We start from the raw sequence: 26,080 nt of genomic DNA, 5'->3' as shown, positions 1-26,080 counted from the left end.
GGTTTCAGGAGACAGTGCTAGCTGGCCTCAGCACACCACAGACAGCTTCTAACAGAGGGTCTGACCTACAACAGTAGCTGTTATTACTAATACACTGAGGTTGCTTCTTTCACAATTCAGGATCTTATGCTAAAACTTAGAGATTTGTTCTGATTCCCAGACATGAACATCAGGCTCTGTAGGAGATAGAGGGCCTTCCCTTCCTTATGGTGGTAGAGGAGGCTCAGGTATCCACCTTGAAGGCATGACAGTCTTAAACACCTGCAGGAAGAGCAGAGCCCTGAGCCAGCTTTGTGAAAACATCAGCTCCTTGCTTTCACCCCTTTACTCCTAAAAAAAACTTCTACCCAGCTAAAGAGGGAAGAAACGGAAATATCTTAACAAGGTGAACATCTCCCATTTATGGGTATACCACTCCTTTTCCCTAAAGTCATCAGAGAACTTTCATACATGTAACTTCAGGACGTGTGTGTGTGTGTGTGTGTGTGTGTGTGTGTGTGTAAAACTTCCGCAGGACTCACTTTTGAGACACATTAATTGGTCCAAGGGGTGTGAATTATGATGCAAATCAGATCAATGACAATTTGGCTTTAGAATTTTTTATATTTCAACTAGAGCAAAAGGGACCCCTTTCCTTTCTGGTCACAAAGGTAAGAGCTGCGGGTGGCCTTAAAGTGGAATTAGCTGGTTTGAAGGAATGCAGAGGAGCTAGAGTCCTAATGGTGTGTGCACTCTTGATTCTAGTCATGCCTCAAGCTAGGTCCATTCCTGTAGTTCCCTGAGACTTGTCCTATAAACCAGCAAACCCTCTTATGTGCTAAAGCTAGCTGAAATTGAAGTATTATTTCCAACCAGAGTCCTGGCTGACATATTGTTGTATTTAATTTAATAAATATATGCTGAATGCCTACTGTGTTCAAGGCATTGTGCTTTGTTTTAGAGAAGAAGAACATAAAACCCTGTGTTAGGAAAATGGTTCTCCAAAGTCACGAAAAGAGCAATGACGGAACTAGGACTTGATTCCCTATCAGTTGCTATTTCCACCAAATTTCACTTTTAACAACAGCTAAATCGTAGAATCTTGGTCACGTTTTCTTCAATCCATGACTATAAATCATGCAACTATCATCAATGGATATGCTCATGCGTTTGGGTGGGCAACTACCCAGAGAGAAGAGTCTGAACACTTAAGAACAAATTGCTCACTATTTTAGCAACCTTAGCTCATTGTGCCAGTTTTATATGTGGAAGATGGTACCTTAGTGAAGTCAGAGTATTAGCAGCCTAAATTTGAGCCTGCATTTAGCCAAATATGCCACAATGTCCTTTGTCTATTATTATTTGAATTATCTTTACTTATAGAGGAAAACCAGCATTTAGAGGTGTCATAATTAACCAGATTCTCAGCTTCTTGTCAAAATCCAAAAAATTTCAACCTAAAATTGATTTAAAGTATAATAATTTAATCTTAAATTTTAAAAACCTGATATTAACCTTTTTTTAAGTCATTTTCCAGAGAAGATTTAAAGTGGTTTTCATCTTCTCTCTGTTTTGTTTTCCACAGATGAACATGATCCCAAGATGTTAGTACCATTTTTGGTAAAGAGGAAAATGTGTACTGAGAATAATAACTTGCATGCCAGCCACAGTGAAACTCTGATTCAATTCGCAACAGTGATTTCATCACCAAGATTAGGGGATAAAACAGAAATGTGTATACTCAGCCACAAAATGTTCAGTCCTACCACCTCCAGCCATGATCTCATTAGGTCTCATAATGTAAGAGGGATGGAGGCCCTCAAATTAAACACAGGTGCCCAGAATAACAGCAGTGATTCAGGGGGTGTTGCTTTCTTTGTTGCACGAGCTCAGGGCCACCTCCGCCTTTTTATTCTCTGTCCTCTCCTTTATTGCCAACCATCTCTTAGCTGAGATGTGTCACTCCAGATTTAACTTGGAATGTACGAAAGTAAAAGTATTAACCCCCCTCCCCATTTCCCTTCTGACTGTAACTCTGATTTCAGGCGTCATAGTCAGTTCCTGTTGCACCTTTATTGCTCAGAAAATCATCCCTCACCATGTCTCTCCGAAGGATTCAATCACACTCCAAGTATTTACATAGTTTTGCAACTTTACCACTGCATCTCCTGTTTCAGTCTCTCTACTCCCCTGTCCAGTTGAAGACAGCTTTCTTCACCTGCATTCTCCATGTATTTGACCCTCTGATGACATTCCCGCTACGTCTTTTCCTCCTCTAGATTCGGTGGTAAAAATCTGAACACAAAAGTTCTATCTGGGAATGTCACTCGCTGAATATTATCGCTATCCCCTGAACAATACTGGAGCTGTTTCTCCCTGAGCTGAAGACACGGTGGCCAAACTGTCTTCATCCTCACAAGCTCCCTCATATCCATTAGACACTAACAATTAGTGGATTCATATTTGAGTGTCTGGAATAAAAGTGCTTGGTGCGGCCTATATAATTTAATTTGCAGTATCTGTACATTAATAGGTCAAATAGTAATATTAATGGGAGGAGGAAATAATAGAGACACTAGAAAAAAACTTTCCCCCAACTTTGGTTAACCAGAATATTTTAAAAGAAAGAACTCATCATAAAATCAGAATATTATTTTTTGCTTTTTTAACTTAAAGGGAAATGGCAGAGCACATAAAAATAAATTTATATTAGATATTTGGATTATGAGTGAAAGAGATTGAGAGGTTGAAATGCATATTGAGATTTTCCAACCTTTATCCCAGAGTCAAGGGTCTAGTTATCAAAACTTTTTATAAATACCACACAGAAAAATGAAAAAGAATCTTCAGAATTTGACCGTAACATCTTTACTCAGAGAGATTCAAGTATGTAACCTATTAACCACTTGTAAATTGTAAAACTTTCCTAGGCTTTAAAATAGTTTTTAGAACAATTTTCAAAACAAGAAGTTGGTTAAAAAAACAAAAGAAAGAAAGAAAAGAAAAATTGCTCTTTCCTCAGCTAATTGGCAAGTGAGTCTAGTATTAAGCAGAAGCCTCTACACGCTAACCATTTTTCTAAATAAAAAAGAAATCAATGTAATAAACATCTCTGAAATTGTGGCAATTGAGAATGTGTAGATGAAACAAAATTATAAGTATTAAAATGCCAGCAGACATTTGATTTGTAACTTAGAAAGTTGGTGATGTCTCGTATAATGGGAAAAACATCACTAGAGATCAGCTACCCTCATCTGTAAAATGATGGGAGTTGGCCTACATGATTTCTATAATTCTTCCTAGGTCTTAAATTTCCGAGTTTTATAGAGGACTCTGATGAATCTTTTTCTAAACTTAACCAATTGTAATTGTCTATGGGTGAGGCACAATGAGTCAAATAATTATTAAACATTCTACCAAAAAAGATACTATTAAATTAAGCCTAGCCCCTTGGTAAAAATCTCTCCCCAGCCAGAGAATCCTTTAGCACTTTTGCTTATAACTCTCTAATTGCACTTTGCATATTTTGTCTTGTGCTATAATTATTTTTATATGAATTTGCCCAATTAGTTGTCCTTAGAAAAGGAACCATTTTGCCCAGTGTGCCTTCCACACTGACTTATCTAAAAACTGTCTTCTAATGCTTGGTCACAGTATTTCCACAATGTATAGCACTCCACTGTTTTCACCTTCCTGATTTTCTCAATTTAAAAACCAGTTCCATACTGGAATAAGATTCAGTATATAAGGATTCTTCACATGAGGTCATTTATAGAAATATTCTTGCTATTAAAAGACAACATGGTCAAAACTGAACTCTTGGCCTTTCTCTCTGGATTCCAACTCAGTATTACTTCTGATTTTTGGTGGAGCTTCAATCAGTCATGCTTCTTATCAATCATATCTTTAATATCAACTCCTTTCCCCTTTTCCAATTATTTCAACCTTTGTCATGAATTCTACCATTTTCCCCTCAATGTCTCTAGAATTCTTGTTTTCTTCCTGTCCCATGTCACCTCACCATCTTCATTACTATACTCTTTCTTATAAAAGAACTGCTGCTCTGAGCATATTAATTTTTCCCAGCAAAGCTTCCTCTGGCCCTTCAAGATCTTCCAAATGAATTGTTGTTGTTATTATTATTACTATTATTATTATTTCTCTACCAATGTCTTTTATCTAGTCTTTCTAGTCCCCATCATTTTCTTTATACAACAAATCTTACAGCCTTCTATTTTTTAATACTCTACTTATAAACTCTCTAATGTGACTTAAAGACATTTAAAACATCTCATTATTTAAAAAGATATTTTTTGATTAGAAAAATACTATTTAGGATTTTAAGTTAATGGTATTGAAAAAACAATAATATTTGAAGATAAATAAGGATCCTTTTTTCAAAGTAGAAAAATATATTTTAGATAGATCAAAGTGTACATTAAAAAATTTTGAAAGTATAATCTTAGACCCTCCTAAACATTGTATCAATGAAAGAAAGAAATTTTGGGGAGTTTTTCTATATAATATTTTAAAACTCATAAATAAAAATAGATCATAACACTATGAATAATATGGAAAACATATGACAAACCAGGAAAATTATTTGAAGCACAGAAAAAAGAGTGAATATTCTTAATACATTAAGAGCTCATACAAATTAATAATAAAATAACACTTCAATAGGAAAATGGGATAGGCCATGAAGAGAAAAAGCAAAAAAGAAGTAATGGCCACTGGACATAATTTTTTAATGTTCAGCCTCATCAGCAATTTGATATACTAAATAGAACAGCAGTTAGATATCAAGGCTTTTTTTCCTATAAAATAGTCAAAGATAAGTTTTAAAGTAATAATATCCAGGGTTGTTCAGTTTAGGGAAATGACATTCTTAAATACTATTAATGGGAGTATACATTCATATGTTTTTTCTAGAGAGCAATTTGACAATGTGTCTGAAGGACTAAATTATATTTCCATTTGAACCAGAAATTCTATTCTTATGCATGTAGCATAAGGGCATAATTACAGAGAGCAAAGTTTTAGTAGCAAAAATGTTTAATGCTATGGTTTTGTAAAGGATTAAAAGCTAGGATACAACCACAATTGTTTAACAGTGGGAAGCTAATTTAAATAAACAATGACATATCTACTAAATGTGCTAGAAGATATTTAATGTTCAAAATAATGTTGAGAACTGGCTACTTATATAATAAAAGCCTAAGTGACTATTATGGCAGAATGACCAGAACGAACCGTCACTATACTGCGCACTGACAACCAGGGACCAGACGCTCAATGCAGGAGCTGCCCCATGGTGGTCTGTGCTCTCCCATAGGGGGAAAACCACTCAGTCAGAAGCCAGCTCACAGCTGATAAGCACAGCGGCAGTGGTGGTAGCTGTGAACCAAGTGGTAAGGAGCAGTGAGCAGGCGGGTGGTAAGGAACGAGGGCCTAAGCTGGCAGTTGGACATCTCCGAGGGGTCCTGGACTGAAAGAAGGTGCAGGCCAGGCTGAGGGATCCCCCACCATGCACGAATTTCGTGCACTGGGCCTCTGGTAAAGTATAATAAATATTATTATACATTTTGTTATATACACATGCCTATGCAGACATAGAAAAAAGTTGTGAAATATATACATCAAAGTATTAACAGTGGTATTATAAGTGTTTTTAATTTTTTTTACTTATCTGCATTTAAAAATCTTTGTTTTAATCTGCATTTTTTTTAAAAAACAACAAATACAATTATCACATCATCTGAAAAAACAAAACACCTATCTCCTTTCTTCCACACTCATTTAAAGTCTTACTGAATTCAGCCCAGCTGGCATGGCATGGCTCAGTGGTTGAGCATCGACCTATATGAACCAGGAGGTCATGGTTCAATTCCTGGTCAGGGCACATGCCCAGGTTGCAGGCTCTATCCCCAGTGTGGGGCATGAAGGATTCATGCCAATCAATGATTCTCTTTCATCATTGATGTTTCTATCTTCCTCTCCCTTTCACTTTCTCTCTAAAATCAACAAAAAATATTTAAAAAAAAATTTTAAAAATAAAGTCTTAGTGAATTCAATAGTCTTCCTATAATTTTTATCTCTATAATACCAGTGTCTACTGGGAATCATATACAACAACCATTCTGAAGACTTAAGAGTTTTTTTTCACAGTCTGAATTCAAAGGAATAAAGAACAAATTTAAAAGGAACTAAGAAAAAATGAACTAACAAAGAGTAATATTTTAAATATTCTTTAGTTCTTCCACCCCCAAAAAAACCTCAGCCTAAATTTTCTTTTTCTCATATTCTCTTTACCTTTCTTTTCCAAATCCCATCCTCTCACCTTCAAATTTTAAAAAGTTAATAACTTTTTCAGAATTCAAAAAGAGAAAACCTAATTTTAATTATGTATGTTAATTCAAATATGCCAATTATCCTTAAAGTGTTACACACACACACACACACACACACACACACACACACACACACACACACATCTTCATGTAATAGCCAAGCCTAAAATACATGGGATGGAATGACCAACCACTGAAATCTCAAAGGACGTTTGAATAGCATTTAAGCTTTAACAAATAAAAAAGCTGAGGCCAAAATAGAACAGGTGTTACCAGACCCACTCAGATGCCTTAAATGGCTGATCAAATGCCAAACATAATACTTAAAATCCTGAGTGTCAGGGAATTAAGTTGATGGGTTGAGACTCATAATTATATGAAAATATGTTGAAGTTACTGAAAACTTCAAAATTTAGCCCAAAGTTTTTGAGCATCATTTTGTTTTATATAGTTTTTCAGCTTGAAATAAACTTGTAATTAACAAAAGAGAGGGAAAGTGAAAAAAACAACAACAACACAATTAAATATCTTGTCTTTACAATATGTATAATAGGTCATATTTATATATTTTCCCATGTCTGGATTTTAAGGAATAAACTACATAGTGATCACATTTCATAAAGAACAGACATGAAAATTTTAAATTCTTAAAATAAAAACTTATATTGCTCTAGAGTCCCTGTGTCCTTAATCGGTAGCCACTGCCCTGAACAGTTTCAAGAGATGAGTTGTAGTGAATATCAAATATTCAGGCAAATATTGAGTTTGGATAATGAAAGTTCATAAGGCATTACTGTTTTGGAACAAATATGAGAACAAACATCTTGCTTTAACTATAATGGGACCTAAATTCCTTATTCATTGTAAGTCCCAGGTTTTTATAACTAATTGTAATCATTTCTAGAAAAAGAAATTACTTAGATCCTGGGGCATATAAATTCATTTGCTTACTCTCTCTTTCTTTATCAAGTTCATGTTGGAGTAATTAGTTAACCAGGAGGACAATGGTTACTCTGCAACAGGAATGCAATGCCATTCACACATGCTTTGTCTTGCAGTTGTCAAACAGGCAAAATCCCTATGAAGATCAGTATTTGCATGATCAACTCAGAATCCATGTCTTTTTTTCACACAGTCACTGCCTTTTGCTCAAACAAGAAACCTTTGTGTTCTTACAGATTATAAAATGTGGTTCACTAACAGGAGGACTCATATTTCTAAAATTTTAATTCTTTGAAAGTCATCGTTAAGATGAATGATTCTCTCCTTGTGCCTCCCTTTACAGTGAGCTATAATTGCTACATCAATCAGCAGAAAGAAGCTGAAGTACACCTCTGTGCCCTACACTCCAAAGATAGGATGCCTAGGATGACAGAACTTAAAACTGGGCCAGAAATTAAAGCACTGATATGCCAATGCAGAATATTTTTAAACCATGTTCAAAGTCTTTAGACCTTTAGAATAAATACCTGGAAAATATTGAACTGCACATTTTATCTACTATACTTTATTGAATCTCAGATGTTATTATTTTATGTACCAATAAGAAAGAAAAAAAATGCCCTAACCTGTTTGGCTCAGTGGATAGAGCATCGGCCTGCGGACTCAAGGGTCCCAGGTTTGATTCCGGTCAAGGGCATGTACTTTGGTTGCGGGCACATCCCCAGTGAGGAGTGTGCAGGAGGCAGCTGATTGATGTTTCTCTCTCATTGATGTTTCTAACTCTCTATCCCTCTCCCCTCCTCTCTGTAAAAAATCAATAAAATATATTTTAAAAAAGAAAGAAAAAAATAATGCTGATTATTATTTTAAGACACAATCAGTTGCAAGATAAATCCTAATGTCAGAGATGTTAAAAATATGAAAGATTTGTGCTTTAGCAACTGATGAAATATAATTTCCAGCACTGTGCCAGGATCAACCTACTGAAGTTCCTGCTTTAGAGGAGTTAACTGAATCCTGTAGGTAAATAAGCATCTTTCCTCATTGAAAGGCTCATCAAAATTCTACCCACTGTGATGTTTTATCCCCTTTTCTCTGTTTAATTTAATCACATAATATAAATATATGTTTCCAAACGTGAACATCCAATGTCTTCCTTTTTGCACTTGAAGAAAATAATTCTCACTTCTTTTACTTACTCAGGTGAGCAGGGCTCAATATTACAGCGTCTTCGCTTTTCAGGTGGCTTAGTGTCAGGGTCACAGTAATTGTCCTGGACAACAGAGCTGTCATCCACTCTTTTGCAGACCACCTCCTGTTTTTGGAAACCTTGAGAAAAGGAGAATATAATGAATTGAAGAGTAGTTTACCTTCCGATAAGCTAGGTATGCACAGCTTTCCTCTGTGAGGAATCAGCCTCACTGGATCGCTGCTGTCTTTTCTGTTCCCAAAGCACTTGACTGCTTCTCTAAAAAGGGAGAGAAGTCCTGGTCATTACACTGCACAGTCTGTTCTCGTGTTTAGTAACATAACTGTTTTCAAGCTCAGAAAAGAAACTGTTGGTGATTTTAAATAATTAGCAGTCCCATGTGTATAATCTTCTTCATGCTTTCCTTAAAAAAGAAAAAAAAATCTTCATTGCCCCAAATATCATCAGATAAAATGTGTGAATATCCATTTCAATGCAAACCAATGGTTGTATATCTATTTTAAAACAAAACAATAGGGGTGCATTTACTTTTTGATATTTTGTAGGACAAATCCAATTAATTTAGTCTTTGTTAGGAGCGCATCATATTCACACATTTCATTCTTTTCTTCCATTTATATATTTGTTTTTCGAACAGCCCACAAAATCTAGAATTTAAAGATCGCAGAGAACTTTTGGACTACAACCCATTAATCTACTTTAAAGGAGTTGGGCCCATTGATTATACCATTGTTAAACAGATGCATACATATTCCATAAAATCTGAACTTACAAAAGTACTTATCTCATTCTTAAAAACTCTTATAAATGTTTGCCATAGCTAAAACATTCTCATTATAAAATATGTACAATTCTAAGTATAATTGTTATTTATTGGCAAAGACATCCAACTACAACTTGCTCACATGTCACAAAGTACAAAGACATACACAACACACAGACACACTCTGATTTGTGAACATCCCTGGTCAATAGACTTTATGCAGGCTCAAAAAGAAGAATCAAAAGAAGCAAAGATAAGTCTATCAAAATGTCAGAGAAAAGGTCAAATGACAAGAAAAGATTTCAGTTGATATAGAGGCAGCAGGTTGCTCCTGGAATTGGAATAAAAGCAGACGAAGCTATCCCCATACTCACCACCCTGTCTCAATAACCAGGTAGGAGCATGAGCAGTACCTAGGAAATCACAGCTTCACACCTAGCTAGCCTCACACAAACCTCCAGTTTTGCCTTTTTTCTATTACTTTTAATAGTAGCCTAAAGAAAAGAGTTTAATAGCAAATTAAGAAAATCAACGTGAAATAGGATCGTTCAGTAAAGGAAACTGTCACCGAAAGAGCTGCACACCAAATGCTCCCCACAGATCCCTTAAAAGTCATGGACTTGTGAGGTGGGAGTACCTCCATCATGTTTTGCACACTTTTAACCAAGTTGAATTTAAAGATAAGAAATCCCCTGATCAGGAAAACTGTTAAGTGCTGTCGTCTCTGGTGGCGATCAATTGAAGAAGGTGTATTTTATTGTTTGCACTGACCCCAGGCTCTCACTGATGACCTTCAACAAGTTTTTAGGCTCTCCTAAATTTAGAGGTTTAAAACACAGCCAAATGACTTACTGACAAAATGTCTTAGAGTATGTGTTGTATTCATTCCCTCCCAACTCCTAAAATAGGCCAAACATCTCAGTTTATGGGATAACAGTTTGGAATTTTTTAACTATTAAACTTTAGATTTTGGGGGGAAGAATGATTCACGTCCAGGCGTAGCTGTGATCCATTCACAGATGTTTCATAATATTCATCAGATATCTCCTTGTTATGTCATTCCAGTGGGCAGATATCTAACTAAGTCCATCTGATCTACCTAGACAAAAATCTCTACCATTAGTCACAGGGTTCAACTGCCAACTGCTACAGTGGCTCAGAGTATCCATACACCCGGGTTCAAGTTCCTATCAGGGAGAGCAAAGGGCTATTTTTATTGGTTAGCATGACTCTTTTTATTCCAGTCATTCAAACATGATTATACTTAGAGTAACATTTTTACCCAACATTTATAAATATGTTTAATCATAAATACAATGTGATTATACTTGCAAGAAGAAAGTTGGCATTCAACTTAGTATCTTGCTTGTTTTTCAGAAAAGGATACTACAAAATGGAACTGACGCTCTGTATCCATGGCAGTAACATTAATTCGGTTTCTTCAGGTTAAGATAAAAGTCTACTTCCTTTAAATTAATCCTAGACATGTTGTTTGGTTATAATTACATTAATTTTTAAAGTAGCCTTTAATGTAAAAGCAAGGCCTCTGTAATTTCTATCACAGATGAGATGTTAGTACGAGAGGTGAAATTTGTATTTCATTTTAAGATAGATTTTAGCCATGTATTTGAAAATAGCTATATAACATTGTTAAAAATTTGAAAAATACACAAAACCAGAAAGAACAAAATAAAAATTATCCACAGTTTTATATCTTTGTTGTAGACGTTTCTTTTTAAGGCTATTTTGCATAAAATACTTTTGGGGAAAAATTAAGCACAAAATAGTTTCTGGTGGGATCCAGTGATTAGTTTAAAGTTATGTAGTACATAAACCAAAAATGCCAGTTAAATGTGGTCAGCAGGTTATTCATTCATTCATTCACACAGAATAGTTATTAATACAAGGCCCTGTGCTTCTTATGAGATACTTGACTAAGTGCTAAGAATTACAAATAGACTTAATTTTGGTCATGCCCCTCTGACTTCTTAAAAACTAAGAATTAGGGAATTTTGAGGTGTATTTCAGTTTCATAATTTTAGAATACTACCTTGAATAAACAGCTGAAATTACTCCATATTGTATGAAGACGCATTTTTCTTCACATTCATCTTTTATTAATTTTCTTCTAAAATGTTATATTAGACAGTGTGGTATTTCACACTTAAGAACTGACTATACTAGTAATCTATTCCAAATATTTCCACAACAATGAAATATCTCCCTCCAGCAGCACAGAAGTCTCCTTCCAACTTTTACCCTCACACTTGGTGGGTTTACAGAATTTTTTTTCTTGTTAAGTGAATAGCAACAGGATAACTTTCTAAACCAATGTACCTAATTGGACAGATTTTTAATCACATACTTTTGGATTAAGAAAAATGCAGCATTTAACTTTAGAAAGTAGAAAATACAGATCAACTAGAATTAATATAAACTAAGTCAATAAGAGAAATGATTGAGTTTAGAATCTTCATATTACCAAGCCTCTTGTACACAGTTTCTAGTAATCTGTAAAACATTGTTAAGAAGTTTATTTAAACCCTGTTGGGTATAATTACATCCAGTTACACAAAGTCACTATGCTTTTAAATCTGAAGACTTATAGTTTGTACCCCAAAACATAAAATGTCCACATGACCAGTCAATATACACCTAATTGAAAACAAAATTCTAGTGGCGTTTAGTGTCCATATCCCCTCGAGATATGCAGATGTTCTGCAGAATTTAATTAGTCAAATTTTAAACTGCACTAATTATATTTATCCTTAAATACCTAATGGTACTGATATAGCAAACTCTATACCTATTCTTTTGTTAAATGCAGTACCTCTTCTATGGTTAAAAAATTAGTGGTTTCAAATTATAAAATTTAAGTACAAAAATGCCATTAGCAATACAGGGCATATATTAGCAATACTTTAAAATCTCTAAAATGGGTATATCTTATGTAGAGACTTTTACTTTACTTATATTTAAAGAATCAAATATGATGGCTCTTAACATGGAAACGTAAGCCTTACTTTCAGTCTGAAAATTTAAATTTGTCAGATCTTATATTTAACTTTTTGCCAATAGCTAAAAGTTACAGATGATCCATTTGTCCATCAAAGGTTCTCTTGTCTAATGGGAGAAAGAAGTATTCAACTTGAATCACTGTTCTAAGCTACACATCAAGAAATGGCTTTAATATTTTGGAACAATTGAGTCCTGGATGAGCTCCTTCACCTGCTGTACGTGCTCTAGGTTTATGCGATGATTCCCGTGAAGAGCACGGGATCTTTGCTTAGCAGCCACAGTCCTAGGGCCAAGCCCAAATGAGCACTTGAGACTACAGCTCCTCTTCATTTCTCACCTCCATTTCAGTCCCTCCTCTACTCCCCTTGTAAGCTGCTTAATGTCCTCATGTCCCATCTCTCTCTCTCTCTCTTAATTTTATAAATTCATGTATAATCATTTTAGCAATATGTTGCTTTTTTTCAGGGAAGGTCACCATTTTAAAAGTGGAAAGAGGGTACTCAATACACAGAAATTACCACTTGAATTTTACTAGAAAGAGTGACTATGTTAAACCAAGAATGGTGTAGGGAAGGTTAAGGGCAGGAGGAAGATCTTCTGGGTCTTCTCAAATCTACTCATAACACCCAGATCTCAGTCCCAGACCATTGAATGGGCTGGTAAGTGAACAGTCAATAACCACATATGAGTGAGTCAATAAGGGAGTAAAAGAGAGGTATACATGCATCCTTGGGATGAATGGGCTAACCAACATCTAGATAATTTAACCTAGAGCCATAGCACATCATATCATAGCAGTTTTCTGAAGAGGAAGTGGTGGGGAAAGAAGTTAATAAGTCAGAGTTTAGACTAAGAATGTGGTTGGTGGCTAAAGCAACAATTTGCTTAACCACAACACCCAAAGTAGTTAGCAACCAAGACAACACTATATTACCACAGTATACAGAGCATATGGCTAGCAATATTAACATAATCTAAGTCTTCAGGGCAGATATCATCCAAAGAGCAACAAATGCCACGAATAAAAAGTCTCTCTCCTCTGCCTTTCACTGCTGGAATCTGGCTGTTGTGCTGTGTGATTATTGGCCAGACACAAGCATTTTCAGGGCAGAGCAAAGCCCATCTGCCTTGGATCTAACAGCTGGCATCCAGGGTACCAATCAGCTCCACCCATATGCTTCCTGCTTCTGATGAGCCTCCTGCTAGTTTTTATTGTTCAAAGGCTTTCTTTCTCTGCCTTTTTAGTGTCTTCCCTTCTGTCCTAGCAAAACTAGATGTCCCGAGGGAACAGGATTAAGAAAAGAAAAATGTAACTCTAAAAATATTGTATTTTTCAACTGTGTTTACTGATGGTAAGGTAGGGTGGAGCACACATATACTGCATTTATTTGAAATCACACTATCCCTGGAGGGAATTCCTACTACTCATTATATATGAACAGTAATCTTTTCCATGGCAAGTGTCTGGCTTAATTTAACTCACTGGATTCCTACCATGTCTAAGGCATGGTTTATTCCTTATCATGAGGGGGGAAATAAGTGAGACAGTCTTGACCTCAATGAGATGACATTAAAATGAGGAGGCAAGATTAGGCAAGTACTATTATAATTATGGAAGTCACCTTAAAAAAATGCCCTTTCAAAAAAAAAAACAACAAACGCCCTTTCAGGTCTAATATTTTTTATTTAATTTTGTTTATTATTGCTGTCTGATTTCTCTTACAAGTTATATATAGCTTTTAAAATAAATTCATTTTGCTCAAGTAAAAAAAAAATGGGTATAGTAATATCATAAGATTCTATAAAATTGGGATGATGATGCTTACCATTATAAAAGGCTTTCTTTTTTCCAAAAGTATTTTATGCATAATAACTTGTAAAGGTACATATGATATGGTTGTTAAAAATGGTATTTTGGACAAAAATTTTGTCAAGTGAAACATGATCTGTGACACATACATCATTAATACAATAGGAATGAACTTAAACTTTGTTTTCAGTCTTACCCAAGTTTTTAAGTGAGTGAATATGTATCTAGGCCCTAATCACATTAGGAAAAAATATAATCTCTAAGGCAACAGAAATGAGATGAAAGAGGAAAGAACACAGGGGAAATGTTTTAGATTAGCAGAGATTTCTTGCCTTCAGTTATGAATCTTAACATTAAGAGGAAATGCAAGCCACAATATGCAGAGTAAACAGTAAGAAATGTCAGGTTATCAGGTGCAATGTTCATATGTAAGACTTTTTACAAGAAGTTAGAAAGCTTAAGTTATATTGAAGATACCCAGGAGAATTCAATGAATTTTTTAAAAAGTGTATTATGTAGGGAAAGCCATATGCTTAAGGAAAAATAGAAATGGAAATAATGATTATGGACAAATAAGTGAACAAGCATATTAACTTCCAGAAGTGTGAACCAGCCAAGAGCACGAGTTTGCCTGGAGGAGTTACTCCTCTCCTAGGCACGCTGCATGAGAACCGAGCCTGGTGTAATTGATGGCTACAAGATGGTATGCTTTTAGGAGCTGTGATGTTCACAGATGCCCTGCTTTTTAATGCCTGGTACAACTAATCCCCTATGTTAAAGGGTCTTCATCCTTCTCAACACTGAAAATGACTTGAAAGAAGGGGATGGTAGTAGAGAGTCAATAGGGGAATGCCACCATCAATGACAGACTATTGTCCAGTCCTATAAAAAATTTCTTTTTCAAAGATCAAGACAATAATAGGAAATAATAAATGAAGCTGAATGCAAATATTTATTCCCTGAAAATTCAAGTCACTTTTTACAAGGGACTTGTATTATTAAATAGGTTTTATGCCTACATTTGGAATATACAGGAATCAAATGTAAAAGAACCCTCACAGCTTCAAGCTATGGTATATTATAAAACCTCACATGAAAATAACTTCCATAGGGATTTTTTTTTCTTAAAAACTAGATACATAATGATTTTTTTCTAAGGGGGGGAATGATGATAAGTAAAGGGCTTTTAATTATTCAAACTAAAATTTCCATCTGTTATCTTTTACTTGACACTGAAAGTAACTTTCGCATGGTAATTCCTAAATCAAAGAGAAGCAAACTTAATTATAGAATTCAACTTTTTTATGTCTTTAACACTTAATTTCAATCAAGTCTATTTTGAATCTTCAAAAACAACTGGATTGGTTTTCCTCTGTCTGCTTCACTTGGGATCCTCCACTTTGAGTTCCAGTCAAAGTCACATTATAAATGTCTTTTATAAGCTGACAAGTGTTAGTCATTATTATTGTTATTATGTCTATAAAAGTCAAGTCTCAAAACCCTTCTTTGTTTGAAGCACATTCTTTTACTCACTAATAGTGAATTGGCCACTTTTAGTGATGGTAAGTATGTTAGGTACTTAGAACTAGCTAAGAAATTAAAAGGACCGTGAAAAGGCAAAGCATTTGCCTCTGTTTTATCTGGTACTTTGAGAGCTGTTCTCTTTCAGGCAGATACTAGTACTGGCCTAAAGGTTGCAGTCTATATTTTTGAATAATAATGGCTTTTTAAAAAAAGTTTAAATGCGTTATTTTTAGAATGACTTAGCTATACTTTTAAGTGTACATTATGTTTGTGTTGTATCATTCTTGAGAACAATAAATTATATAACATGAACTTATAATGTTTCCCTAGAAACAATGTAGAAATAGCCAACATTTTAAAGGGGCTATAGTAATCTGCATGATAGATTCATTAAAATCATTGGAAAAAACATGTTATTAATAAATGAAGTGTAGATTATTAAATAATCTCATTAGGTAGTAAACTGCAGAAAAGAATTTGCTATCAGGGGCTCTTTTAAATATATAGTTTATTTTCTCTTTCTCCTTTTTTGTTTAAATCACCCACTAATCTCAAACTCTTAAACTGAACTAACAGAGACAAAGGAAGGAAACATATTCAGGAAGGCACATCAGCAGGAATACTTAATACAGGTCTGAAGGAGAAATTACATATTACTTAAGACCTCTAGTTCCTTAACTAAAAAAATCTGATTTTTAAACTCTGAACACCACTAGAACCCAGAATAAGCAAGTTATATGCTTTTTTCTTCTTCTTATGGAATGAAATTCAATGTCTACTGAAGTGAGGTGACTAATTTTTATCCAACTTTAATGACACTCATTTTACTCAACATTAATGACATTCATTTTACCCTAAATCAGGAGTTCTCGAACATTCTTGGTTCACAGCATCCTTACTGTCTCAGTAAATTTTTCACAGAACCAAGGCAGAAAAAAATACCAAAGAGTTTCACTTAATAGTTAGTTAGGTCCAAACAACTTAATAGTAATAAACTGTGGCATACAACTGATGTGACCGTGTTGGCATTGAAAATGCCCAATATTCTGCAGTGTCCTGGGGCTCCATGATGCAGTTTGAAAAATATGGCCCTAAATCAGAAGAATACAAAATAGCAGTTGTAAAACTATGTAAAGCATCTTAAAAATCTGAAAAAGTAGAGACCAGTTCCAATATTTATGAGAATACTGGTGAATTAGGTGAAATCACAGATAGTAAAATAAAAAGAATATGTCTAAAAAAAAGAAAAGAATATGTCTTACTTAGAAAGAGGAAACACAGAAACAATATCTTTTAAGTTTATATGCAATTCACACATATACACACACATTCAAGGCTTAAGATGACATCCAGGGGAACAACAGAATAATAAATGAAAAAGCACTTATTTAAAATAAGCATCAAACATGCAAGAAAAATTAATTAGGCTAATTAAATATAAAAGTAATGATAATATTTTAAATGGTCAATATTTTAAATGGACAACTGATCAGAAACATTCTTGAATAACCCATCATATATATATATATAAGAAAAATCTTTATCTTCAAACAAAATCAAATTGGTTGTTACAGAATAATCATGGGGATAGAAAGTACAGCAGAGGAAATATAGTCAATAATATTCTAATAACTATGTATGGTGCCAGGCAAGTAGAAGATGTATCAGGGTGACCATTGAGTAAGTTAAATAATGTCTAATCACTGGAGTGTATAGCTGAAACGAATATAACACTGTATGTCAGCTGTAATTGGAAAATAAAAAATAATTTAAATAAAATTTTAAAAGCTAAAACATTTAAAAAAAATAAAACCTAAAACAAATTGCCTCTAAAAATAACCTGTCTCCTTCTTCTTCCTCCTCAATCTGAGCACAGATGTAACTTATCTCTTTTTGCCTTAGCTGTCCAGCAACGAATGTGTAGCAGAGAGATGCCTGTTTGTCAGCAGAAACCTGACCAAATTGAGGTGGTTTTTTAAAATTGTTCAATTACAGTTGCCATTCGATATTATTTTATATTAGTGGGTAGACATTTATATAATTTACAAAGTAGCCCCAAATAAGTCTAGTACCCACCTGGCACTACACAATATTATTGTCTACATTCCCTATGCTGGCTGTACTTTATAGCCGCATGACTTAATCCCTTCACCTTTTTCACTCAACACCCGAAACCCCCATCTATATAGGCAACCATCAGTTTGTTCTATTTATGAGCCTGTTTCTGTTTTGTTCGTTCATTTATTTTGTTCTTTAAATTCTACATTTTAGTGAAATCAGATGGTATTTGTCTTTCTCTGTCTGACTTATTTCACTTAGCATGATACCCTCTAGGTCCAACCATGTGTCACAAATGGCAAGATTTCATCCTTTTTTATGGCTGAGTTATATTCCATTGTATATATACCATATCTTTAAGTATCTGTTGATGGATACTTAGGTTGCTTCCATATCTTGACTAATGTAAATAATGCTGCAATGAATATAAGAATGCATATATCTTTTTGAATTACTGTTTTGGATTTCTTCAGGTAAATACCCAAAAGTAGACTTGCTGGTTTATAAGGTAGCTCTATTTTTAATATTTTTAGGAACCTCCATACTTTTTCCATAGTTTTTGCATCAATTTGCAATCCTACCAACAAGTGCAGAGGGTTCCCTTTTCTCCACATTCTCTCGAATATTTGTTGCTTGTTGATTTATTGATGATAGCCATTCTTTTTTGTTGTTGTTAATCCTCACCGAAGGATATTTTTTTCATTGATTTTTAGGGAGAGTGAAAGAGGGAAAGACAGAGAGAAACATCAATGTGAGAGAAACGCATTGATCAGTTGCCTCCTGCATGAGCCCTGACCAGGGCCCGGGCCAGGGAGGAGCCTGCAACTAAGGTATATGCCCTTGCCCGGAATTGAACTCGGGACCCTTTGGTCCACAGGTGGGTGCTCTATCCACTGAGCCAAAATGGCTAGGGCATGATAGCCATTCTGACAGGTGTGAGAGGATATCTCATTATTGTTTTAATTTGGTTATTAGTGACATCTAATGATTATTATAGCATCTTTTCATATAACTATTGGCCATCTGTATGTCCTCTTTGGAGAAATGTCTATTCAGGTCCTCTGTCCACTTTTTAATTAGACTGTTTGGGTGTTGTTGTTTTTTTTTTGTTACCTTGTATGAGTTCTTTATAAACTTTGTATATTATTGGATGTATCATTGGTGAATATTGTCTCCAAATTAGTAGGCTATCTTTTACTTTTATTCATGTTTTCCTGTACTGTGCAAAAAATTTTTTGGTTTGATATAATCCCATTATTTTTTCTTGTTTCCCTTGCCCAAGGAGATATATCCTTAAAAAAATCACTAAGAGCAATGTTAGGGTTTATGCCCATGTTTTCTTCTAGGAATTTTATAGTTTCAGATCTTACATTTAAGTCTTTAATCCATTTTGAGTTTATTCTTGTATGTGGTATAAAAAAGTGGCCTAGTTTCATTTTTTTGCATGTATCTGTTCAGTTTTCCCAACATCATTTATTAAAGAAAACTGTCTTTACCCCACTGTAAATTCTTGCCTTCTTTATCATATATTTATTGACCATATAGGTGTGGGTTTATTTCTGGGCTCTCTATTCTGTTCATCGATCCACATGTCTGTTTCATGCCAGCAACATGCTGTTTTGATTACATAGTCATGTGGTATAGTTTGATATCAGTAGCATGATACTTCCAACTATGTTCTTTCTCAAGATTTGCTGTGTCTATTTGGGGTCTTCTGTGATTCCATATAAATTTTGAGCTATTTGTTCTAGTTCTATGAAAAATGCCATTGGTATTTTGATAGGGATTGAATTGAATCTATAGATTGCTTTGGGTAGCATAGACATTTTAAAATGTTAATTCTTCTTATCCATGAGCATGGTATATGCTTCCATTTATTTATATCTTCAATTTCTTTCTTTAGTGTCTTATAATTTTCCAAGTACAGATATCTTATCTCCTTGGTTAAATTTATTCTTGGGTATTTTATTCTTTTTGATGCATTTGTACATGGGATTGCTTTCTTAATTTCTCTTTCTGATAGTTCATTATTGGTGTGTAAAATGCAACTAATTTATGAATATTAATTTTCTTTCCTGCTACTTTACTAACTTTTTTTTATCACTTCTAATAGTTTTATGGTGGATCTTTAAGGTTCCCTCTATATACAGTATCATGTCACCTACAAATAATGACAGTTTTACTTCCTCCTTTCAAATTTGGATGCCTTTTATTTTTACTTCTTGTCTGATTTATGTGCCTAACACTATGTTGAATAAAAGTGGTGAAAGTGAACATCCTTGTCTTTTTCCTGATCTTAAGGGAAATGCTTTTAGCTTTTCCCCACTAAGTATGATGTTGGTTGTGTTTGTCATATATGGTCTTTATTATGTTGAGGTATGTTCCATCTTTTCCCACTTTGCTGACAGTTTTTTTACCATAAATGAATGCTGAATTTTGTCAAATGCTTTTCATGCATCTGTTGATATGATAATGTAATTTTTATCCTTCACTTTGTTTATGTGGTGTATCATTTTAACTGATTTTCAGACATTGAACCAAACTTTCATCCCAGAAATAAATCCCACTTTATCATAGTGTATGATCTTTTTAATGTATTGCTGGATCTGGTTTGCTAATATATTGTTGCAATATTGGCCTATAATTTTCCTTTTTTTGTAATGTCTTTATCTGGTTTGGAATCAGGGTGATGCTGGCCTCATAAAATGAGCTTAGGAGTCTTCTGTTGTCTTCAATTTTTTTGGAATAGTTTGAAAAGGATAGGTATTAATTCTCCTTTATATGTTTGGTAAAATTCACCTGTGAAGACATTCAGGCCAAGAGTTATGTTTGTTGAGAATTTTTGTAATTACTGATTCAATTTCATTAGTAGTAGCCTGTTCAGATTTTCTATTTCTTCTTGATTCAGTCTTGAAGGATTGTATGTTTCAGGAAATTTATCCATTTCTTCCAAATTGTCTTGTTAGCATATAGTTGTTCACAGCACTTTCTTATAAATCTTTGTATGTCTGTGGTGTCAGTTGTCACTTTTCATTAATTTCTAATTTTATTTATTTGGGTCCTCTCTCTTTTTTTCTTGATGAGTCTGATTAAAGGTTTGTCCAGCTTGTTTATCTTTTCAAAGGACCAGCTCTTGATTTCATTGATCTTTTGTATTTATTTTAGACTCTATTTTATTTATTTCTGCTCTGACCTTTATTATACCCTTCCTTCTAATCACTTTTGGGTTGGTTTGTTGTTATTTTTCTAGTTTCTTTAGGTGTAAGATTATATTGAGATTTTTCTTGTTTCTTGAGGTAGGCCTGTATTACTATGAATTTCCTCTTAGAACTGTTTCATTGTGTCCCACAGATTTTGGGTCATTGTGTTTTCATTTTCATTTGTCTCAAGGTATCTTTTGATTTCTTCCTTGATCTTGTTAACCCATTCATTGTTTAGTAGCATGTTATTCAGCCTCCATGCGTTTGTGTGTTTTTCAGTTTTCAAATTGAGTTCTTTGGTATACAATTTTTGTACTTCTACACAAAGAGGAAGAAAGAAAACCCTAGAAAAAAAACAATTTGGGAAAAGTAATCAGAAGTGTCAATAAAGTGAATCGCAGGACAAAGATTGTATATATTTTGAGTATAAATTTAAAACTACTACATGCAAAATGAATATGTATTTCTGTCCTTTCTTTGCACTACAAAGGAAGTATCCTTAAGGTTTCTTCAGTAGCAGAACAGGTGCAAAGTTAAATGCAACAAGTACAGCATCAACTCTTAATTAGTTGGCTTTGGAAGGTTTTGCTTTAAGCCTAAGGGTTGTATTAAATAAGAGAAGATGTTAAGGAGGTAGTGTGGGTACAAGGGAATGATTTGAATAGTGTGAAATGAGAGTACATTCAGAAAGACAGAAAATTATCATTAATACTGCTGCATTTTACAAAGATTCATCCCCTATCAAAAAAAAATGTCCTAAAGCAATAGAAGAATTTTTCTGATTAGAACTATAAGTCACAAAGAGAAAAGAAGTTTCTTATTAGTTTACATAGATATTGAGTTAAAACAGGGGTCATATGCATCTTACATTCTGACTTGTGGGTCTAATTTTAAGTTGAATATATATCCACTTACACATTTTAGCACCCTAAGTACCACAAAACTTGAAATTAGAAGAAAGAGCTTTCAAAATCTGTTTAGCACAGTTTCACTTGATATTAGCCAAGAGGCCAAGAAGTGATATTTAGCACAATTTTAGTGCATTTTAAAAACATTAACTAGAGGCTTATATGTGATCCATCAGGTAAAATATGGCATGCAAATAAATTGAACTATAAAAAAGCTTTCCAAATGCATGTCCAAGGCCAATGCCCACACAAACCAATTATGAAATTAATTGGCATCCTGCCACCTTTTTCATTCCCTTCTCTGATGATCCTCTATACCTTCCCATTCCAAATACTTATACCCAAATCTCATTAACCACTACAGTCAACTAGTAGCCAATTAATAAGAGATGTGAGTTAGAAATGGTCCCAGAGGTATCTGAATCTGAATGTAAATCATTTGAAAAATAAATAAACTTTCAATAAACCTCAAAGGCAGCTCTTCTCAACCTTAGCTGTGCATTAGAATTACCTAGGGAGCTTTTAAAAATCTGATGCCCAGGCCACACTCCTAAGGAATTAAATCAGAATATTTAAGGGTGGTGCCAAACACAGAATTGTTTAAAGTTCTCCAATAATTCCAATGTGCAGCCACAGTTGAGATCCATTGCTTTAGGGAAAGCATTTGAAACAATGAATTTTCAAGCTATTTTTAAATGGGGATACATCATGTGGCTCTGTTGAGGTTGCCAATTAGTGAAAACGCTCTGTTCAAGGCAAAGACCATTTTTATTAAGAAAGAAAATGCTACGTTTTAAAAATCACTAGAGACTCAATTTCTAATTCCTAATTTCAGCAACTTACTTCACTTGAGTTTTACCTACAAAATAGAAATAATAATAACAATGTCTACCTCATGGTGCTGCCAAGAATGACCAAATGAAACAGGGCACCAGAAAATGTTTTTCAAACTATAAAATTGTATTTATTATTACAGAGCTCAATTGTAGAACCATTTATGATTAAAAAGACTAGTTGTAATGTGGATTACAACTATAATGTAGATTATTACCTAAAAGATTTATCACTTTGTGTTAATAGCCATTAGCTTGATAAAACCTGTGTGTCTAACCCAATGATTCTCAAAGTCTGGTTTCTGAACCAGTAGCAGCAGCATCACTGGAAACTTGTCAGAAATGCAAATTTTTGGAATCTATGCCAGACCCACCAAATCAGAACCTGGAGGCAGAACCTAGTAATCTTGTTTGAACAAACCCTCTAGGTAATGTTGATGCACACTAAAATCTGAGAACCCCATATCTAGCCAAGCATTAATAAAAATGGAATATGTATGACTAAAATCAAAGGATGAGTGTACAGTATTTGTTATTTGAAGCTTTAGAAGTCAGAGTGCAAAGGCATACTGGCATAAATTACTAGTAGATAAAAAACACTCCTAAATCTTTGTATTTTAAAATAATACAATTCTTACTGCCCAGCCAACCTTTATCAATTGACACATTAATCATGAATATAATGGTAGTATATAAATTTGGGAGTCAGATAAACTACAGAGCATTCAATAGTTTGGATAAGAAATAAAAAAACAAAAACTCTATTTGAAGTAACAGTGGTTCAGAAAATAGCCAACTTTTAATTCATGGGCTTGGGTTTCACTCAGAGGAAGAGTTAAAACTGCATCTTAAAAATCACATTTATCCTGAAGACAATGCCCCATAGGATGTCTATGTTTTCATTCAGGCTAAGGAAGTGTTTCATCACTGACTCAGAGAAAAGACCATTACTTGGATTTAATCACCAGCAATATTTCCTGAAGCATTAGATTTGTCATTGGGTCTGCTAAGCAACCGAAAAACAGTCTCAAAACTTCTTATCTTCAAAGATCTCACAAGAAAAAACTATCAATATTGCTCTCAAACACAAAGTCCAAAGGTCTTCCATTAATAAAACATGCAGGTTAGCCATAGGTAAGAACATTGAGGAGTCTTGTAAGATTGCAATAGAAAGTTCTTTGAGATCTTGTTTTCTCTTTTTCCATTTAAAAAGATTTTGACAGCCTTAAGACACATAACACCACCCTGGAAAGACTAGAGTGAAGTATACCAATTGAGAACTAACTTTAGTATTCATCCTTAGTTACTTAGTAAAGAAACTCAGTAGAACTGACTTTTTCCTGGAAGATTCCTTAACAATAGATGAAGTTCCATTTACTACTACCAAGCAGATAACTGGTTCCCTCTTTGATCAAGATTTCCAAGTCTCAAAAGATTTCCTCAATCATGTGCTTCCTGTATTTAAAGAACTTGGGGGTTAAAAATTGGGGGTATGTGTAAGTAGAAATAACTCCAATAATTAATATTGGTATTCTATATCATAGGAAATATTTCCCACCTATTCAGAGTAAAGAAAACAAAAGAGAGGAGCTTGATTTTACTCATCCATGCTAACCAAAATTATATTGTGTCTTTGTGGCAATCCTTTAGCTCCACCTCATGAGAAAAACAGCAATTATAAGCTCTCATTTTCCACACTGGGAAGAACTAGAACAAATATATAATTGCCAAAATAATTCCTTTTGTTCATTCACTCATCTACAAATATTTGTTGAGTGCCTAATATGTGCCAGACATTGTTGTAGGTGCAAAAGAATCTAGAGAGATGCACAGACTTCAATGATGAGGGTGTGGATTCTACATGTCTAGAGTGCTAGGCTTTACATTTCTCTGTCAACCAAGACCAGTGGTTCTCAAGCTGACCAAGCATCAGAAGCACCTGGAAGGCTTGCTAAACCATAGATTGCTGTGCCCCATCCAGACAGTTTCTATTCAGTGGGTTTGAGACAGGGTCCCAAAGTTAGCATTTCTAATAAATTCTCAAGTGATGTTGATGCTGCTGGTCTAGGGACCACACTTTGAGATCCACTTACCAAGACAAATGGGAGCTCTTCACACTAAGCCTGCCAACTTTCAAGTACTGTACATCTCTCTTCCAAAGAAGGCAATGACCCCATGAATGCTGTCACAATCACTTACAACTGAGCACTATTCCAATTCCCAGAACCACCTCAAAGATCTCTGATTAGTAACTTCAGAGAGAAAAGAGAAGTATAAATAACAAAGAAAAGAAAATTCTCTTTCCAGGGGCTTTTCGGCCTCCTTTTCTTTTGATTTATCACTTATCACAAGAAGTTACTCTTCTAATATGATTTCTCAATACAAGTGCTATGGAAAAGAATAACACTCATTTAGATTTTTCATATTTCTTTAAGAAAATCAAGGCTTTTCTTTTAAATTCACTCTTCATGACCTATTTTTCTCCTTTTTTTGTTGGACTATCCCCTTTTTGAACAAAAGAATCATAGGGTTAGAAGGAACATTGAGAATTCATTTAATCCCTCCTTGGCCTCAGACAAAACTATGTCTAAATCATCCCCAAATATAGCAATTTTTAGTACAAAGACGAATAGACCCCAAGAATTTGCCATTCAACTTCCTGTCACATACTTGAAGATACACTTTCCCTCAGCCTTCTTTTCTCTAAGTTATCAACCTCAACACTTAGACTTTCCTCATTAGATTTCCTAAACTTTAAATGATTTTAATTCTTTTTAAATAAGTTTATCTCATCTTACCTAGGACCTGACTTATGTATGTACTGTTAAGGGGAAAATATCGATTGAATAAAAAAGGAATTTAATTGGAAGAAATCTATATGTACAAATGGCACTAAAGAATAATACACTGGCATTCACTTGAATAATTCATTTTAAATATCCTTTATTTTATTAAAAAAAAACAGTAATGTCTTATACTTTTTATATCTTTACATTACAAATCACCAACCATTTCACACATAAAATGGATGGGAATTAGAAATTTTTTAAAATATGCCACAAATTATACATACCATGTTTCATGACACTTCACACAGAAGAAAACTATTATTATTATTATTATTATTATTATTTGCTTTTTTATTTTAGATAGTGCTTACTACTGAATTTGGAGTTGTAGTTAATGATTTACTTCTGTATGAGTCCAAAAATACTAAATTTATTATATGAAATTAATTTCTGTGAAAATAATTTCTCTGATTTAATCCTTGCAAATCAGAGGTGTCAGGGATTCACTGAGTATAGGACAAGATTGGATAAAGTTCACGTTAAGTGATAGGTTTCCAAGAAGTTTAGAAAAGAAAAATTGGTAATACATTGGAATATGGGGTAAAATGGGATCATCCATTTTATTTAAATTTCTTCCATTCTAAATATAACTATTCAAAATTTAGTCTTTGCTCTCAGAATGGTGAGGCACTTTAG

At 34.1% G+C, this 26,080-nt stretch overlaps 1 protein-coding gene across 6 annotated transcripts in view; it reads right to left on the bottom strand.

The window, feature by feature from the left end:
* ADAMTS6 (ADAM metallopeptidase with thrombospondin type 1 motif 6) overlaps positions 1-26,080 on the bottom strand; it is a 227,881-nt gene that overhangs the window by 24,825 nt on the left and 176,976 nt on the right. For 5 of the 6 annotated variants that reach the window (XR_009452669.1, XM_059694536.1, XM_059694535.1 and 2 more), the window contains one exon: positions 8,471-8,600. Coding sequence is in view for 5 of the 6 variants with exons in the window: in XM_059694536.1 (XP_059550519.1) it covers positions 8,471-8,600 (130 nt within the window). In the remaining variant the exon portion in view is untranslated. Of the gene's footprint in view, positions 1-8,470; positions 8,601-20,289; positions 21,199-26,080 lie in introns of those variants that run through there. The other variant, XM_059694539.1, reaches the window with a different exon arrangement.

The sequence above is a fragment of the Myotis daubentonii genome, chromosome 4, assembly GCF_963259705.1.
Source record: "Myotis daubentonii chromosome 4, mMyoDau2.1, whole genome shotgun sequence".
Taxonomy (NCBI): domain Eukaryota; kingdom Metazoa; phylum Chordata; class Mammalia; order Chiroptera; family Vespertilionidae; genus Myotis; species Myotis daubentonii.
The sequence above is the reverse complement of the archived record's forward strand: the minus strand, read 5'-3'. Positions and strand labels throughout refer to the sequence as shown.